This window comes from Culex pipiens, chromosome 2 (assembly GCF_016801865.2).
Source record: "Culex pipiens pallens isolate TS chromosome 2, TS_CPP_V2, whole genome shotgun sequence".
Classification (NCBI taxonomy): Eukaryota; Metazoa; Arthropoda; class Insecta; order Diptera; family Culicidae; genus Culex; species Culex pipiens.
Genome location: NC_068938.1, coordinates 216,544,455 through 216,565,477, shown reverse-complemented (window position 1 = coordinate 216,565,477; position 21,023 = coordinate 216,544,455). Strand labels below are relative to the sequence as shown.

The window sequence follows — 21,023 nt, the reverse complement described above, 5'->3', positions numbered from 1 at the left end:
TGCGTATTTGAAATTGTTTTTTTGTTGTACGAAACTTGTAATTTTGTTAAACATTTGTTTTGTCAAGACGCGGGTTCGATTCCCGCCTTATCCACTGAGCTTCTATCGGATGGTGAAGTAAAACGTCGGTCCCGGTTTCTCCTGTCTCGTCAGAGGCGCTGGAGCAGAAATCCCACGTTAGAGGAAGGCCATGCCCCGGGGGGCGTAGTGCCAATAGTTTCGTTTTTCGTTTTGTCAAGACAAACATAAAAATAGCTGTAAAATAATTTTATTGTTTCTAATCATAATTACTTACCAGTACAAAACAAGAATATAATTTTATAAATTTGTATAATTTTATCTGAAATTTCTTTCAACCATCCAGACGAGAGCATTTAACATAAATACTCTCTATGAACACTCTGCTATACTAGTTTTCACTTCAGACGATTTCTACCAAACATGCCTCATATTACCTGTGCCTACGACGCGGTCGCTTTGTGTTTGTCGCAAGCCGTATTTATTATAAAAACTAACTTAATCCACCTATGTGGTTGGCGCCTTCCTCACTTTTTACCAACATTTGGTGATATGATGGGTTTGGACACCAATTCCATCTATTTCTCAATAAAAAAATACACAAATGTCACTTAAGCGATCATAACTTGAGACTGAGCGTTGCCAGATCTTCAAACCTACCAACGATGGGTCGGATGATGGATCCGGACATAGTTTACATACATTTAAGTGAGATCCGGCTTCAAAAAAGTACATAAATATCACTTAAGTGGTCATAACTTGAGACAGGGTTGCCAGATCTTCAATGTTTTGGACTCATTGGAAAGGTCTTTTGATTACCTAACTAACGATGGGTCGGATGATGGATCCGGACATAGTTTACATACATTTAAGTGAGATCCGGCTTCAAAAAAGTACATAAATATCACTTAAGTGGTCATATCTCGGGACAGGGTTGCCAGATCTTCAATGTTTTGGACTCATTGGAAAGGATTTTTTATTACCTAACTAACGATGGGTCGGATGATGGATCCGGACATAGTTTACAAACATTTAAGTGAGATCCGGCTTCAAAAAAGTACATAAATATCACTTAGGTGGTCATAACTTGAGACAGGGTTGCCAGATCTTCAATGTTTTGGACTCATTGGAAAGGTCTTTTGATTACCTAACTAACGATGGGTCGGATGATGGATCCGGACATAGTTTACATACATTTAAGTGAGATCCGGCTTCAAAAAAGTACATAAATATCACTTAAGTGGTCATATCTCGGGACAGGGTTGCCAGATCTTCAATGTTTTGGACTCATTGGAAAGGTCTTTTTATTACCTAACTAACGATGGGTCGTATGATGATCGAGACATAGTTTACAAACATTTAAGTGAGATCCGGCTTCAAAAAAGTACATAAATATCGCTTAAGTGGTCATAACTTGAGACAGGGTTGCCAGATCTTCAATGTTTTGGACTCATTGGAAAGGTCTTTTGATTACCTAACTAACGATGGGTCGGATGATGGATCCGGACATAGTTTACATACATTTAAGTGAGATCCGGCTTCAAAAAAGTACATAAATATCACTTAAGTGGTCATATCTCGGGACAGGGTTGCCAGATCTTCAATGTTTTGAACTCATTGGAAAGGTATTTTTGTTACCTAACTAACGATGGGTCGGATGATGGATCCAGACATAGTTTACAAACATTTAAGTGAGATCCGGCTTCAAAAAAGTACATAAATATCACTTAAGTGGTCATAACTTGAGACAGGGTTGCCAGATCTTCAATGTTTTGGACTCATTGGAAAGGTCTTTTGATTACCTAACTAACGATGGGTCGGATGATGGATCCGGACATAGTTTACATACATTTAAGTGAGATCCGGCTTCAAAAAAGTACATAAATATCACTTAAGTGGTCATATCTCGGGACAGGGTTGCCAGATCTTCAATGTTTTGGACTCATTGGAAAGGTCTTTTTATTACCTAACTAACGATGGGTCGGATGATGGATCCGGACATAGTTTACAAACATTTAAGTGAGATCCGGCTTCAAAAAAGTACATAAATATCACTTAAGTGGTCATAACTTGAGACAGGGTTGCCAGATCTTCAATGTTTTGGACTCATTGGAAAGGTCTTTTGATTACCTAACTAACGATGGGTCGGATGATAGATCCGGACATAGTTTTCATATAGATAAGTGAGATCCGGCATCAAAATTCCAGCACCTGATTCGCAACTCTGGCACTTTTTTATACGTAACTTTTGAACTACTTATCGGATCTTCAAACAATTCAATAGTGCAGTATGGGGCACCAAAACAAATCGAATGCAACTTGTTTGACTCAAATCGGATCAGCCAGTGCCGAGAAAACTTGGCAAGAATTTTGAGCACCAAAGTGAATACGCACACACATACGCACACACACACAGACATTTGTTCAGTTTTCGATTCTGAGTCGATAGGTATACATGAATATAGGTCTACGAGCTGTTTTTCAAAAGTTCATTTTTCGAGCAGGATTATAGCCTTACCTCAGTGAGGAAGGCAAAATAGTTTTTATTTTTTTATTTCGGTATCTATTGAAGATAGTGCTTTGGTGTCTTCGAGAGAGTTGTTTATTAGTGGTAGCTGAGTAACTCTGTCGAAAACAAAAATATTCTATACCTTGTATCTTAGAAAATAAATAGTTTTTTCTTGTTTTGCACAACTAAAATCAATCAAATTGTAATGACGTCTGAGACAATAATATAGAAACTTTTGGTACCAGCAACTTTCTAGAACATGTCAACTTTCTTAAACTTATCGTTTTTGAGATATATGCAAATCAATATTATTTTTCCCCATACAGAGCTGGCTCTGTTCGCTGCATACAGAGCTTAGCTCTGTTCTACCATACAGAGCAGGTAAGGAGTTTTTATTGAGCCTGTAGAGCTCGATGCGTCTCTGACCACCCGGGGTTAAGTGTATAAGCTATCTACGATTAAGAAATTAGGGGTTATTGGGATGCATGTAAAAAATATGTTTTAATAATTTGCATTCTAAATCTCTAAGGACATAGGGGAACAGCATCTAATTCCAGCGTGCCTCTAATGTTGGCAGGTCAGAACTTTGACATTCAATTAAAACTAATTAAAAACGTTTTCAACTGAAATCAAAAGACAAATAGCTCAACAGGAAAAGAGCAAGCAAGTTTCTATCAAAAGTTTTGCAAAATTAGTTGTTTAAATAGTGAAAATCAGCAAATTGGATGGAGTTAGGAGCGAGTGCTTAACATGCCAAACATACGAGAATTTCCCCTATCTCAGCAGCTGTCGGATCAACAACAATAAAGCAAATAGTAGTTTTTAAAAGTTTGTCAAATTCGATTTTATATGAAAAATATTTTTTTTTCAAGAAGTCTAGATAATTAAACACAACGTTGATCAGAATGGTTCTGTTTTTCTTTTTTTTGCTGTGTCTGGCGGAAGAATTTCAGTGTTTATCAATGTTCTGTCGACCGGTAACGGTGTCTGGCTGTGGTAGTTAGTCTTGTCTATATCCCGGCCGTCATGGCCAGCAATGGTCCAATCAAAAGGGATCTCTTTCCTGGTACACCATGGTAGTAAATAAGGATTTATTCAGTTTCGAACGCACAGAAAGAGATCTCGTGTGATTATTTTTTGTTGGAATGATTGTGGAATTTTGTGAGACATTAAGAAAAATTTAGTGTTTTTAATCCTAAATATTTTCCCAAGTTTTTGGAAAAGTTTTTAGGATTCACGACTGTAATAATTTTCACAATTAACCTGAATTGAAACACTTGAGAAATCATCGATTTCGTAAAGTCTATATCTTTTAGTGGATTGATTTTCAGCTTTAGCCAACGGTTGTTTGTCCCCGCAAGGTGGGTGGGTTTGCAGTGGGCACAGAGCCAAAAGAGATTTCGATCTTTTCAAACCACAGACAGGATACCACCACCCACCAACGCACTACCGTAGCTCCAAGTCTGATGTTTAGCTTTTGGATTTTCCAACCCCTTTTTCTCTCTCGCTCTTTCTCTATCTCACGGGGTTGTTAGTTCGGTTTGGCAAGGAAATCGATTTCCGATGGCGAGCTTTTTCCTGGTTTTCTTTCGCGTAGGACTTGGCTCCGCATCAATTTGCGTGGAAAGCCACCACCCTTTCTTTCTCTCTCTCTCTGTGTGGTTGTGTGTGCGATGCGGAAATGGGAAAGTTGATAGTCTAATTTGATGTTTGTTTTATCCCGAACGAGAGATTTACATAACGGAGGGAAAGGCCTTTTTAGTGGTTTGGTTTGTTTGACAAAAGGGTCGAAAGACGCTGACTTTTCGTTTGCTTTCGGCTTTCAATCGAAGAATCTAGAGTGACATTGGTGACGATTTGTTTGTAAATCGAGATTTGCTTGTTTGGATTTCGGCTATTTGATGGGATTGAATTTCCGCTGTTAAATATTTCATTTTTGTTAAAGAATTTATTACTTAAAAAAATGTTTTAAATGATTCTGTCCAAAAACCATAACCATTCATTGCAAGGAGGGTCCTCTTCTCGTGGAAAAATGCCGTCATTGTGTGGGAGTTGTAAATTACGCAAAGTTGTGGGTGGCCTGCCTCGAAATGTAGGAGCAGCAGTAACACAGTGAAATTAAAATGTTTTCTCCGCTGGAATGACGTGGGTGGTTTCGTGACCAGTTGTTTAAAGTTGAGCAATCTGGAACTAAGTTTAGTTTTTCACTAGGTATGCAAAAGATTTTTTAAATTTTTCAAAAAGGCATGGAATAGATGAAAAATCCTCGTTTCCTTTCTGAAAATGATAATAAAACTAACTTTAAAAATATATAATTTTTGCTAATATTATATTTATCATTTTAAAATTATTAACATTTTTGGTGGAAATAGAACGTTTCTGTTGGTTTGAATTAAAAAAAAAAACAAGAAAGCCTTATTGTGGACTGCTTTGAAGGATTTTTTCACTTTTGTAAAATATTAACTGTAAACATTTGATTCAATTTCGAACACATTATTTTAATGTAAACAAAATATGATAACCAAATAAATTTTATGCTGAAAAAATAATACTATAACTCAGGCCTGCCCAACGTCCGGCCCGCGGGCCGGATCCGGCCCGTGAAGCCAATTCATCCGGCCCGCGCTGGCTTTTCAAAAAAGTTCTATAACCGGCCCTTAAAGCTGTTTAATTCTTATAATTTCTATGTTGATACAGTAGTTGTTCGGTAACTGGGCGTCTTTAACTGGGCGCTCGATAACTGGGCCGTAGCCCAGTTAAAAAGCAGACAAACGTCAAAAAACCAAAACAAACCGAAATGACCGAGGGGTTGGTAGATGTAAAAATCAAGTTCAATAACTAAAAAAACTTTTTTCAAGCATTTAACAAATTTCAAGTCACAATTAGAAAAAATAAGAAGTAAACATGGTAAACAAATTTGAGTAACTTTTGTTTTTTTGTTTCATCAGGAAAATATTATGCATCGATGGTCCCCTCGTAATTTTTTGTTCAGCCCAGTTAGCGAGCAGCATTCGGTAACTGGGCTACGTTCTCAGCCCAGTTACCGAACAAGTACTGTCTGTTTAAACTGCAAAATGGTGCAAGAAAACAAAATTATCCATTTCGCAAAATCATGAAATTTATTTAAAAAACTTGGATTGTTTTTTAAAATTGTACAAAAAGACACTAAATTTAAATCTCTTTCAGTTTAAACTGTGTTTACTTCAAATTTAAGTTTTTTGTATTTTCCATTTAAAAAAAAAAATAAGTAAGGAAAAACTAATGTAATATTTCAGAACAACTTTTCAGTTATAAAGTTTTTTTTCTGCAAATATTTAATAAATATAAAAAATCTCTCAAAATGAGTCAAGAATATACTTTTACATAAACTTTGAATTTCGAGGAATAACGAATTGAAAATTTGTGTATGTTTGAAATCATTTTAAAATATTTTTTTCAAATATTTGGATAAAGGTGCACAACAACGCAAAAAGTGTTTTTTTTTGTAAAGGATATTGGAATCAAAATTTCGTTTGTATAAATTTTATCATGTCTCATTTTTTTTTAATATGGGGCAATTAAATTTTAAGAATTGCAATGACCATTGAAAAAAGTCAAATAAACACATTTTTTAATGTTATCTTTGTATTTCATTCTTAAAATCAAGATTTATTTAAAATAAAGAAATAAAAAAAAATGAAATTACAAGCCAAGGTTTCAACATTTGGATGAAAAATGTGTTTTAAAATGCATTTTACAGGCATACAGTTGCTTTCCAATAATTAGTTTTAAAAATATCGAGGTATTGACGGAAATTTTTTTTTTCGCAAAAAAAAACTTTTTGTGGGACTGTACATTGGCATTTCATGAAAATTTAAAATGTTTTCAAAGGAGTTCAAACATGCTAAATATGATTATAAACGCGGGAAAATGCATTTTAACTGGTTTTCAGTTGATTAAACTTTAATTTTCATTAAAATTTTGAAGTTTTTCGAAAAAATATTTTTTTGCCCCCTGATTATTCAGGCCAACTTTGAAGGGGGGGGGGGGGGGGACATAAACTTTGAAAAATGTTTGCAACGGCCTTAGAACAAATAACTTTATTTTATTCAATTTCAACATAGAAAATAATATGGTATGGTAATGGTCTGAAATGTTGCCTTTTTTCAAGATTTTTAATTTGGATTTTTGTTTATTTGAATGAAGCCATTTTGCATAGCCCTTAAAGGCTGGTCATTCGAAAAGAGCATGTGATTATTTGAAAATCCATATCTTGGGAAGGGATTTTCTGATAGATTTTATGCTTTTTACACTAAAACTTGAATTCCCAAAATACATTTTTTTAATTTAGATTTTTTTTATTCGTTATAGTTAGAAATTAAAAAAAAGGCTCTTGAAAAAAATACTGTCGAAAAAAATTCAAACAGCATGTTTAGTTGTGAAATCAAATTTGCAATTGAAAATGGCTTTATACATTTTTTGAAAAAAGTTTTATAAAAGACTTTACTAAGAAAAAGCACACCTGCAAACATATTTTTGAAAATCTGATAAAATTTCTAACAATTTTCCTTATTTGACTTTGCTAATCGCTAAAATTGCTGAGATACATGCTCTTAATGCCTAAATTTAGTGTAAAATGAGTTTTTCTCGGTGTCATTTATCATTTCAACATGCAATATCTTGAAAACTTCTGGTTTGATATCAAATAATTTTTTTTTGCTATTTTCAATGAAAAATATTTTGATATTTTAAAATTTAGCCCAACATTTGAAAATGTCAAACTTTTTCCCAAAGCGCTTCCAAATAGTAATTCTTGATTAGACAAATTAAAATATCTCAAACATGTAGAACTCCGGTACCAGATTTTGAATCGTCTAAACTCTAGCGCAAAGTATCTCAAAACAAAAATTACCAAAAGTGTCGAAAATTAAATAATACGTATTTTAGGAATTTAGCTTTGAGTGATGAAAAGTCGAATAAATAATCGGAAATTTGTTTATTTCCGTGTACATTTTTTTCTGAAAAGTTAATAAGTTTCTTTTTTCATGGGGAATGCATGGACAAAGTTTCATTCGAATAAAAAAAAAAACAAAGAAATGTCGATTTTAGAAAACTTCTAAAGTTACTCTAAAATCATGTTAAAAAAATGTGCTCAGCAATTGACAGGATTTTTTCAAAGTTAGATCAATTGTATAAATCTTTTATTACTCAATTTATACTTTGGATGAATGATGAAGATGTTAAGAATTTTTATCAGACAGCTTGGTTTGAGAAATAATAGATTTTGATTAATGAAAAGATCATTTATTCCGCAGAAAAGAACATTTTTTAATGTTTTTTTTTTTTCAAAATGGGGCTGCGGGCCAAATACAAGATGCTCGCAGACTACATGTTTTTGATTTCGACAACATAATTTTCAGGTGTATAATCAAAGTTCGTAAAATTGTCTACTTCTCATTTTCAGGTTGATATTTGACAAATTCCCAAAAGAACGTTCAAATTCTCTCAATCAATCGAATCCGAAACTGACCATCCTCAACACTCACGTCAATCATCAAATCCAAATTTCAAATCACTTGTCAAACACACCAGCAGCACCACTACCAGTACAGATTCCCAATCAGTCTGTCCACTAAACTCGATTGAAAAACAACACACACACCCAAACCGATCCGTTCCGAATCACTAAAACAACATTTTCTTCAATTTCCCTCTCGGTTTTTCCAGGGCCTGCTTCGACACCAGCAGCCAACACGATGCGGATGCCCCGGCCAGGTGGCAGCAGCACCGTCGTCACATCCGGCAGTGTTTGGACACTGTGGAAAATGGATTTTCTCCTAATGGAAGTGGATTTGGTCGCTTGAATTGAATTGGCCGCCGCCGCCGCGAGATAATCGGTAATCGCGAGAAACGATCCTAAATTTGTGCGTGTGAGAGGACACACAATCCGCCAGGATTAGAGGGCATTAGTGTGGCCGGGGGAGTAGTGTGTAGAACAGAGGAGTAGTAGATCAAATTTGTGTGCCACCATGGTGGAATCGGGTAGCATCAGCCGGACCAGCCCCGGGTCGGGCGGGTCCATTGGTGGGGTGGTGGCCGGCGTCCGGAGTGGCATTCTGGAGACGCGTGTCCGCGGGGCGTGGTACCGGGTGTCGGTTACGCTCGAGTCGGACTACATTTCGGTGAGCCTGGACGAGACGTGCGAGCCGGTGGATCACAGTACGACGCTGAACGGGACGTTAGGGTAAGTTGTGGGTGATTGTTTTTTTGCTGACTCTGTTTTGAGGGATATCGTGTGAACTCATTTTCCGACAAGTGCAAACTTATCCCTTAGACAGAGACTCTCCAGAAAAAAGGAAGAACTCACTGGGCAATTTAATTGGCACCAATTTGATGACTACTCGTAGAATACCCAGCTGCCATCAAGTCCTTACTCACCGTCCTGCTAGAATATTTATACGTCGTCTGTACGCCCCAACACCCAACAGAGGGCTTCAGATAGAGCACGCATAACTTTCTCACCGGAGCCAGCAAGCCCCAACTTCCAATCTAATTAGCAATCTGGCCGTCCCACCACCATAGACGTCGACGTCACGTCAGGACTTCATGCGTGAAATCGACTCTCCCCCCTTTCAACCGTATAAACTGAACTCCTTAAACACGTGCCCAAGCCCAACTCCAACGTGGCTGGTGCGTGTCTCAGAAATAAAGTAAACGCTTTGTCATCAATTGGCTCAGGTGGCGAAGCCGAAGCCAGGTCCGGTGGACGTGTCCCACCACCAGTCCTTTGTTCGCTGAGCCCGATGACATCTCATCTCAGCGCCGGCCGGACCCCAATCCGGTTGTGGCAAAATATTGATGAGCTCGGATCAAGATTACTACCGAGGCCCATGACATGACGGCGGTAGACGAAGAAATCCTTGGCCAATCGCCTCGCAGGTCGGTCCAGGATGATTTATGGCCAAAGTGTCCCACTTGCCTACCTACTCCGTCCCTGCTATGTCAATTCTTGTGTAGTTTATGAGATGAGATCTCCCTTATCGTCGTCGTCGTCGTCTTCGACGACGTTGCGCTGGACCATGAATAACTAGGACGATGACGATGATGGAATGTGCGATGGAAATCCTTCTCTTGTGAACTGTGTAGAAACGGAGATGAAGCCTCTTGGAGAACAGGTCACGAATCACAAATTGATCCCGACGTTCTTGGCTCGCATTTAGCTCGACTCCGACGAGAGATAAATAAATAATTAATCCCACTAATCAATTTTAGCCCGGGCCATGATAAAGTCCTTCAAAGAGGCGGGGAAGAGGGGTCGGTGTCAGATTATACGACAGAAATTAATTGATCCTTATCTCAGTTCTAGTTCTGATGAACATGAGCTCTTCCCGTCCGACTTTCGCATCGCAGCATCCATCGCATCCATCGGGTCCGGTCGGATGGATTATGCTGCCCGGAAGGATGCGTGTTCGCCGGATTGTAAAACATCAAATAGTACACGTTGAGGGGTGAGGGAAGAGGGAGGGGATTCCGAGTGTGATGGTGCACGAGTGTGAACACGGTTGTGGCCCCGGTTTCAAGTTGTGAGTGGCTATCGATTTCATCACACTTGTGCGTACAAATTGCGAGAAGAATACGGTTTGATTGATGAAACGGGAAACTTTTGTCGAGTTTTGAGTCAACTTTGGCTCAATTTGAGCTCATGATACGGAATTAAAATTAATGCAATCGTTTCTCTGCAAATTTTTAAATGTATCAACATTAGCCTGTCCCATTTTGAGGTCATGTCGAGGAATTTCAGGTGCTCACTTCTTAAATGATAGATTATGATGTTAGGAACAATGTTTTCTTAGACAAGAAAAAATAATAAAATACTTTCTCGCACCCCCTAGTCGATTTACTGAAAAAAGTCACTTTTTTGAACAAATTTTCTAAAATCGCTTGGAATCAATACAAAAACTGTTTCGATCAGGTGTGTATTATCTTCAAACGATAGGTTTTTGTCCATAGATTAAGATGCACTATTAATATTGAACCAAAATTTAAGTTTTTGAACTCTCCCAGGCGGATTTGTGTCGAAAAAATCGCATTTTTTCGAAACTTTTTTCAGAAATGTTCATTTAATTTAGGGTAGCCTATTTTTCCCAGTGAAACCAATACATGTAGCTTATAGGAAATTTCATGGCGAACATTTTTCCCTCTGAGAAAATCCAATTTCGACACTCCAGAGCCGAGATATTTAAGTTTTAGTGAGGAAAAAAGTGCCAATTTTCAAAATTTCTCAGAATTCAGAAGCAAGGCCTACTAATACACGATGTAGCAAGCATATGTCTCAAAGGTCAGGGTATGCTTTTTTATAGTAATTTTGGCCGCTGAATCCGAATCTGAAATCAAATTTCGTGTAAACAGTGATGTTTTGGAGCTACACCCTTTTGGAATGTTATTTGCGTGTTTAAGAGACAGTTTTTGTAAATATTGCTCGGTTTGTTCTAGAGGTCGTATGGAGGTGCTCCGATTTGGATGAAACTTTCAGCGTTTGTTTGTCTATACATGAGATGAACTCATGCCAAATATGAGCCCTCTACGACAAAGGGAAGTGGGGTAAAACGGGCATTGAAGTTTGAATTTTCCGAGGATTTGGAATATGACAAAAGTGAGACTAAAAAGTGCCGCTATGGATGCCTACAGGACAATAACTAACGTTGTAAAATGTTTGTTATAGAAAAATCGAAAAACTATGAGAAAAACTGTGACTGGCCAAAAAATTATTACCCTAGGCTTATAGTCCATGAAATTCCCTAACTTTTGAACTAAAAGAGTAAAGGTGTTGCTGGCTGTTGCAAAAAGATATTGAGGTTTAAAAAAAACCCATTTTTAACAGTAATTTGCAAATGCTATGAGAAAATGTTAAACCAATCCTGGATGTCTATGGCTCATTTTGAAGTGCTTCAAAAGACCTTTCGAATGCATCTAAGGGAGTTGGAATTGATAAAGTTTTACTAAAATGCGAGCAATTTTAAGATTTTTTATGTTTTTTGGACCTCAAACTTCAATGCCCGTTTTACCCCACTTCCCTTTGTCGTAGAGGGCTCATATTTGGCATGAGTTCATCTCATGTATAGACAAACAAACGCTGAAAGTTTCATCCAAATCGGAGCACCTCGATACGACCTCTAGAACAAACCGAGCAATATTTACAAAAACTGTCTCTTAAACACGCAAATAACATTCCAAAAGGGTGTAGCTCCAAAACATCACTGTTTACACGAAATTTTATTTCAGATTCGGATTCAGCGGCCAAAATTACTATAAAAAAGCATACCCTGACCTTTGAGACATATGCTTGCTACATCGTGTAATTAGTAGGCCTTGCTTCTGAATTCTGAGAAATTTTGAAAATTGGCACATTTTTCCTCACTAAATCTCAAATATCTCGGCCTTGGAGTGTCGAAATTGGATTTTCTCAGAGGGAAAAATGTTCGCCATGAAATTTCCTATAAGCTGCATGTATTGGTTTCACTGGGAAAAATAGGCTACCCTAAATTAAATGAACATTTCTGAAAAAAGTTTCGAAAAAATGCGATTTTTTCGACACAAATCCGCCTGGGAGAGTTCAAAAACTTAAATTTTGGTTCAATATTAATAGTGCATCTTAATCTATGGACAAAAACCTATCGTTTGAAGATAATACACACCTGATCGAAACAGTTTTTGTATTGATTCCAAGCGATTTTAGAAAATTTGTTCAAAAAAGTGACTTTTTTCAGTAAATCGACTAGGGGGTGCGAGAAAGTATTTTATTATTTTTTCTTGTCTAAGAAAACATTGTTCCTAACATCATAATCTATCATTTAAGAAATGAGCACCTGAAATTCCTCGACATGACCTCAAAATGGGACAGGCTAATCAACATGTATTGAAAAATCAAAAAAGTTTGAAATGATTAACCTTTAATTAAACCATTTAGATTATGAATACATTCAGAAGACCATTTGATATCATTTCTGATATCCGGCCACTGAGTAGTGTTAAATTAACACTGAAGAATTCATAACTTTTGTTAGGGTTGTCAGATCTTATTTTTTTACATGTTGCTGGTTTTAATAGCCAATCTAATGATGAGTCACCAACATATTTGAGATCCGGCCTCTAAAAATTGTATAAATAACACTTAAATGCTAACTACTTTTGATAGGGTTGTCAGATCATCAATATTTTGGACTCTTTAGGAAGGTCTATTAAATACTTTTCTAAAAATGTATACTATGACAAGTTTTCTTACAAAAAACACCCTTTCTACCATCTTCCGGACATTACTCGCAATGGTTTTGCCTTCCTCACCTAACTGAAAGCAAAGCAATCCACTTTAACGACCCCCCGTTCTTTTGTGGTCTCTGATGCAAGTTTCTGCTCATTTCTAGGCGTCCAAAGGTAATGTGTGGTGAGTCACTCAAAACCTCTTTTACTCACCTAACTGAGGAAAGGCTATAAAACAGCGGTTCTCAACCTTTTTTCGACCATTTTCCCCTTGAATTATTTTCAAGACCTTCATTCCCCCCTTTAATAATAAAATCAATAAATTAAGTATCAATTCTTTTTTTTTCATGTTTATTTGTTGTACTAATCAGAATACAATTTGCTTAACTAATGACAGAATGCAGAGTTTTGGAAATCCTTACAACTACAAATAATTTCAAATATAATCAATGGGATGAAATAAATTCAGTTTCAGCGAGAGCAGAAAAAACTTTCTAAAATAACTGCTACTATTACTAGGGAAAGAGAAGGATGATAGGAAAGCTTGAATATATATCACAGAAATAGTATCAATTCTCAAAAATCATATTTATTTTGGCTTTAATTTATGTAGAAAGATAAAAAAAATGCATTACTAAATATTTTTCTACTCTTGCAATAAAAGAACAAATTCTCAGCGATTTGTTTTAACAATTTTTCATAACCTGCTCATGGTCAATGGAATGCAATTGTATAAAGAAAAATTTAAACAGCCAACAAATCTTAAAGAAAAATCTCTTACAAAAAACATTAAGATTAGCTCATAACCGAAAAAACAGAACTCGAGGAAATTATACAAAATTATTGCACTGATCATGCTTGAAATAATGTCAATGAATTCTGTATCACAGACATTTAATACAGCTAACTTTTGAAAACTAGAACAAAACAAATTAAGAACCCTTCATGCTTCAAACAATATGAAAATTATGAGAAATTGATTTCTTCGAAAACATTCATAATTTTTAAGTTTTTGCCCGCTATATGTTAGACATTTTCAAATATGAAACCGAAAAAAAATGGCAAGGAAATTCACATATTTCACAAGAAGTTTAAAAATAACTATAAGTATTAAACTTTGATAAAAGGGCCCGAGATTTTTTTGGTTTTAGCAAGAACGTTCAAAACAAAGAATTTCTATTGCTTCGTCATTCCCCCCCAGGGGGGAATTCCTCACCGGTTGAGAAACACTGCTATAAACTCACTTGAAACAGATTGTGACAGATTCAAAGTTAAAAAGAAAATTATATAAAAAAAATGTGTAATTTAACCCTTTTCAAATGTTATAAGGATGCTTAATGATTTTTCTTCAATTGAAAATTAGTAATTTTAAAACTAAAGTGTCTTAAGCTTATTGTAGATTTTTTTTAAACATTAAACGTATACCAGCCTATTATTTAACAAGGGCAAAAGTTGTCCCTTTTTCATTTGCAACAACTCTTCGAAGACAGCAGTTGATCTTTTTGTTTTACTAAAATAGCTCAATTTAGTATCAGAAACCCTGCATCCAAATTAAAAGTGCTCCGATTTGGCTGAAATTTAGCACGGGAGTTCCTTGGCCAATATAATAAGACTCGTTTATTTTTGTTTGGCGATTATGGTGATCCTGCCCAAAAAAGGGTGGTTAAAAAAATTGCGCTTTTTTCCTTTTTTTCTAAAACCTCATTTTTCAAAACATCATATTTCTGGAACGGCTGAACCAATATTAGCTCGCCAAAATTCAAAATATAGGTACTTAGTTGGGCTTTTGATAAATAAGGCTAACACATTTTTCAAAACATTGCTGAATTCACATACAGATGCAGTGAAAACTTTGCTGACTGATTTGAAGGTTTCGGGACAAAAGATCTTACAGCTGAAAATATTGTTTTAATTATTTTTCAGTATGTTTTACGTAAAAAGTCCAAAAATGGTGAATAATGTCAAGGCTTAGTGATTTTTCACGCTCAAAAATTGCAAATTTCGCGGGGACCTTAATTTCAAAACATCAAATTTCACGGGATTTTCGCGGAACGTGAAAAATGCTTAAATAACTAAGAAAATCTCTTGTTAAAATTTCAGAAACTACTTTTTATGCTCCATTGTATATTATTTTTCAATAAACAATAAAAAACTTTTGTGGTTTATCTTCATTTATTGAACTGATTTTTTTTATATAGCTAAAAAGTTTTTGCTGATTTGCTTTCTATTTTATCCTTAAACATTTCTTTTTGAATTTCATATCGAAGCAAGACTTAACCATCTTGTCCAGCCAAAGTGATTAAAATAACTTGAATTTCATGCGACGTTAGGCCCAGTAAAAATATTTTTTAAGGTTTTCACCTCACTTTTCAAAAACTAAATTAATAGCGCAAAATAATTTAATCTGTAAAGAAATCTTACAAATTTTATTCAAACTCAAACAGAAAACAAAAAGTGGTATTTTTTAACTTCCTCGGGGACTATTCACCGAAATAATCAAATATCGTGAAAATTAAACAGGACTCGTAAAATAATCTGAAATATTCTTAAAACGTGATTTTAAAGTTTAAAAAAATATTTATTGAATTTTGAATAAATCAAGCTTGAATGTTTTAATTTCTTTTAAAATTATACCTTGCAGATAAAATAGTAGTCGAGTTACAGCGAATGAAAATATCACTTCATTTAGTAATTTTACTAAGAAAAACTGTTAAACTTTTATTAACACTCTTGTTTACAAAAGTAATGTGCTTTTTTAAAATGTTAGGCTCTAATTCTTCAAATGGTTCATATCACGCTAACAATTGAAAACTACAGTGAAACCTCTTTAAACGCGGTGCGTTACGTTTTACTAATTTGTCGATTTCTCTGGAACGACGCAACATTTTTGCAATCTTTTATAAGCATTTTGTAGGTTTTGTTCAGATCTACAAAACGCTTTTTGAAGCTTGCAAAAATATTGTATGGTTTAAGAAAAATCGACGAAATAAAAAGCGTAACGCCTCCGCGTGAAAAGATGTTTGTCTGTAATCAAATTTATTTAAAAAGTCTTTAGGCCGATGCAAATATTTAAAAAAGTTTTTGTCCCTCGGCCCTGGCCGAGGTCAAGGGGGGGGGCAAAAAAATAAAAAAATATAAAAATTTAAATAACAAGCCATAGTCTTCACATTTAAATGAAAAAAGTGTTTTAAAATGCATTTTACACTAGTTCAGTTGTTTTGCAATCATTAGTTTTCAAAAAATCTAAGATCTGACAAAAACAAAAATTGTATCGAAAAAAAAAGATTTTGCATCGAAAATTTTCCAAAAATCTTGAGATTTTTTAATAAACCCAAACATGCTAAAAATGATTTTAAACGCAGGAGAATGTATTTAAATTTGATTTCAGTTGGTTGCACTTGAATTTTCATTGAAATTTTGAAGTTTATTGTAAAAATATTTTTTTTGCCCCCTGATATTTCGGGTCAATTTTGAAGGGGGGGGTGACAAAAACTTTTAAAAATATTTGTACCAGCCTTATAAATGAAATATTTATTTACATAGAATTGATTTGAGCAATTTATAAATTTCACGGGATTTCACGGAAATCTTCAAATTTCACGAATTTCACACTGTCCGCGACATCGTAAAAATTCACTTACCCTACAAATGTCCATTGACAGGATTCTGAGATACGTTTGTAAACGTAAACGTGATTTGAGCAATTTGTAAATTTCACAGGATTTCGCGGAAGTCTTCAAATTTAACGAATTTCACACTGTCCGCAACAACGTGAAAATTCACTAACCGTAATAATGTCCATTGACAGGATTCTTAGATATGTTTTTAATTCTTTATTCGATACATTAATTGAACATAAAGCACCATGCGTCTCCAGCCAAATGTACTGGAAACTTATTTCGACGGAGAAGCATGGTACTTTGATTCTTCATATCACAAAACAATGTTTTTAATTGATCTTTAAAATCATTGCTCAATGTAGCAATGCTTTTAAAATGTCTGAGTATTTTTCAATTGAAGCCCAATTTATCACCAATTTCCATTTTTTTTGTTCAGCCAGAAACTAATTATTTTGTCCAAGAAACTGCCATGCCATTGAGAAAAAATGTAGCACTTTTGATCTAAATGTACGCTAGCTCAGGTGACAAGAACTTTAATCAAAACCATACCTAAAAAGCATAAAATTTTGAAGGAAAACTGTTCATAATTCACAATAACTAAGAATAATAAAATATGTTGTTCATCGCCATTTCGGCTATGTAAATACAAAACTACTTAATCAGTATTTTTGTTTTCCTTTTCAGATAAACAAATTGACGATTTTTTTTAAATAAGTGGAATTAAAGACATATCGTTAACATGAAAAAAGGCAATTTATGACTTCATTTTATGAATAGAGTTTAAATTAAATCGAAATCAAATTTTGAATCATTTTTATCGCATTTTTTTTTTGAAAATACACATTTTAATTTGAGTGTTAATTAACTCAGGTTGATTCAAAATTGATGGGTTTACGATTGTTCAATTTGACCTGATTTGATGCATTCCAAAGTAAATTCACTTTTTTTTATCTGCGTAAGAAGAACTATGAAACCTTAAAAATCAAATTGAAAAAAAAAGTTAATTTGTACAAACCTTCTTAAATGTAATTTTCAAATCCATATCAAAAATACACTTTACATTGTTTCCAGTTGATTGTACTTTTATTTCATTGGAATTTAAAGTAAAAAGAAATATTTCGGCCTAAAAACATGCAAAAAACATTTTCAGATGAACGTTTCCCACTTCAAATGTTATGCACAGCAAAAAATTGTGTAAATTTGGAAGGTGTAATTTTAGAAGGTTGAATTTTACCTCTTTTATGATGAACTTTTACCACTATTTAGACTTAAAAAGCGACATTACACCAGAATAGTGGTAAAATTAATTACACATTTTCAGAGTTAAAATTACACATTTTTTCTGACATAAAAAATGTACCCCTTCCCAGATGTAATATCACCATGATTTTTTTCTGTGTAACAAAACAAAAATCATCAAGTCATTGAACCAGCTGACCACGAACAAATTTTCCACTTCCCACAAAAGGCCAGCCCGGGGCAACATTTACACTGCTGCGCCACCACATCGCCACCAATATCCAATTACTGGTCATAACCTATTGCCTTCCCCATTCAAGGTTCCAGACTTCCCGACCAGTCTGGGCCCCGGAGGGAAAGACCAACTTAAGGTTAGCAGACCGTTCAATTGGTTCGAATCGGTTCAATACTTTGCAGCACCAACATTTTTCCGGTATTCATTGTTCGGAGCAAAATATTCACCGCACACAAACACAGCCAACCAACCAGCAGGTTCATTCCGGATCGACAAAACTTTTACCACGACCACGTCCAATTCAGGGGAGAAAACTTTCTCCAGAATACCACCCGGAGGGGCAACGGTAAAATTGCATAACAGAGAATAACGAAAAAATATACTCACAATACTTTTGCAGTCTGTCAGTAAAAAACGTTTACTTCTTGTGCTCATTTCGGAATAGTAAATAGAGGGTAACATTTCAAAAAGTAACTGAACAATCGGAAAATATTTTTTTATTTAAATCTGTTAATCCCTTTTAAAATGTTTCTCCCCCGCATTCCAGAAGGAGCCAGTAACGACGCCGTTCAAGTACACGAACACAACATTTTCCTCACTTCCGCGGGCACTTTTACCCAACTAGGGGGCGGTTTCTCCCCCTTTTCCCTCACAATGACACTTGCAAGTAGGGAGTAGAAAAAAAAACCAAAGCTCGTCCCTTTGTAAAAGTTTACACCGGGGCAAAAGCAAAAAAAAAGGAATAGCAAAACTGCAAAGGGCAAATGTGCCAACTCTGCGCTATTTTTCAGGTCATTCCCAGAAAGTTGTTTGGCAGCAATAAAAGGGCGCAAAATGTACAAACTCACACACACACTAACATTCCAAAAGGGCGTAACGGCTTGAATTGTTGTTGAACAGGAAGATTTTTTTTCCTCGGTTGTTCTGAACGTCCCAGCGAACGGAACGATGAGTCGTTAATTTTAACTTTGATAACATTCCACGGTGAAAAACATCGCGCAAAAGTACAAGTTTGTTGGTGGAAATGTTTTTCCCCCCTAATATTACCTTCAGAGGAGTGGAAATTGGATCAGCTCTTCACAGAAGCAAAAAAGAAAAAAACCGAGTCCACCTTATTTCATGCCAGAGCGGCCATCGGAGATGATGAAGATGATCGTTTCTAGCAGCATCATCACCCTTAGTTACGACCGCCGAGGCTCGTACTCCATTTATTTATGTGTCCAAAAGTTTTTATTTTTCTCTCTCTCTCTCTCTCTCTCTCTCTCTCGCGTAACAACCCCGTAAACATCGGGAACGGAAATCGAAGTAGACACCGAGCGCGTGGGCGTGCTGGAAGGTTGCAGGGAATGGCCTACTGAGGGGGCAACTTTTGATCGAGTTGGGCACGAAAAAAAAACCAGGAACATTTCCACCTTTGCTCGAATTTCGAGAAGAAGGGAAAAGTTTTCTTTCTTTGATTCGTTTATTAACTTTGCAACATGGCGAGTTATACATTTATAATTTCCGAGATTTCATTTCGCAAGTTGGGAATGGTTGCTGGGCGATTTGAGGTGGCGTTTACCGTAAAAGGTACATTTTACTATTCAATTTTATGTCATAGTTCAAGAAATTAGCGTTGAATATTAAGTTAAGTATTATCTTCTTCTTTCCAAGTTACACAACTTTGTAATACCGTAACTTGTTTGTCTCAAAAATAAACGATTATTTGAACTACTTTTAAAATGTTATTGCATCAAACTGTTAACTGCGCTTACTGCATGGGAAAACATTTTTTTTCATAAACTTAAACTTTTTTTCTATGTTTTTAATTTTGCAATCGACTATGACCAGATCCGAGGGACAAAATATTAAATAATATTTGTACTAGCCTAACTGGGCTTCAAAAATTGGTATAAAATAGTTTCACTGATAAAATGCAAAACTTCTGAAACATTCCAATATTTCAAATATATTTTTTTTAAATTTTAGAATGAAGCATAGCATTTCTAAGGGGCTTTATATTTATTGCACAAAACTTATTGCAAAAAAAAAATCAAATAAGTTATCAGTTTTATTTTTTGACTGCAACATTTTTTAATACCCCTCTTATTAAAATTATTAAATCAACCAAACCACAATATTATTATTATTTTTTTTACCATTTAAAAAGTTAAGCTAGATTTTAAAATATTGAAATTATTGTTATTAAAAAGTTCAGACAATTTTGGGACCTTATCAATTTTTAACATTGAAAATCGGACGAATAGTTTCCATGATAGGCTAGTCGTCGCCAAGCTAGTTAGCTGACACTTAGAGAAATTCAGTTTCAGCGATTCGGCCACAAAAAAATTATATGGGAAGAATTATTTTGAAAGCACAAAAAATTTTAAAAATCAAAATAATGGGGCGAAACTTGAAAACGATACACATTTAAAAAAAAATGTTAATTACTTTTGGATTGCATTTTTTCTTCTTGATTTTAGATATATTCAAAAAATCTTTTTTCAAAAAATCTAATCTCGAATCGCAAATATTTAGTCATAAAAAGATAAATAAAAAAATGATTTTTTCCCTGTTTCTTTTTTCTGAAAAGTCCTAATTATATCCTACAGAAGAAAACAAATCGATCGAAAATCCCTTCTCAAGATACAGAATTTCATACATTTATGCACCGATTTTGTATTAAATTGACCAATGTTGTGAATTTTTATTTTTGTATTTTGCCTTATGACCAAAGAAGCTATTTTTGTGTTTACTCATAATGCTCCGTACAATTTTGGCAGTATCATTGACCGAATTTTCTGATTAGTTTGGTGTTTTCGGCAAAGTTATAGTATAGGTATTGATTAGGACTGTCCAGAAAGACAGAAACAGACAAAAAATTCCATTTTATTTATTTATCTTTTAACAACTAAGAGTTTTATTTCAAAAATATTTTTTTTTATTTTCGATTCGAGATTTTTTTTTGAAAAAAAGGGTTTTTTTTTAATATTTTGAAAACCTGGGAAAAAAAATAAAAAATTACAATCCAAAAGTATTTAACAATCGTATTCATAAAAAATGGTACACGGACATTTTTTTTTGCCGATTTCTAAATTATTGTTTTTACAAAAAATAGAATTTCCCAAATCCATATTTTATGATTTTGATTTTTTTCATTTGTCTAAGAGGAATTTTTTTTGATCCT

At 34.8% G+C, this 21,023-nt stretch overlaps 1 protein-coding gene across 1 annotated transcript in view; it reads left to right on the top strand.

Annotated features, from left to right (window-relative positions):
- LOC120430087 (beta-1-syntrophin) overlaps positions 1 to 21,023 on the top strand; it is a 373,089-nt gene that overhangs the window by 102,698 nt on the left and 249,368 nt on the right. Inside the window, exon 3 of the mRNA XM_052708017.1 lies at positions 8,234 to 8,750. Within this exon, the coding sequence (XP_052563977.1) occupies positions 8,536 to 8,750 (215 nt within the window). The 5' untranslated portion in view covers positions 8,234 to 8,535. The remainder of the gene's footprint in view (positions 1 to 8,233; positions 8,751 to 21,023) is intronic.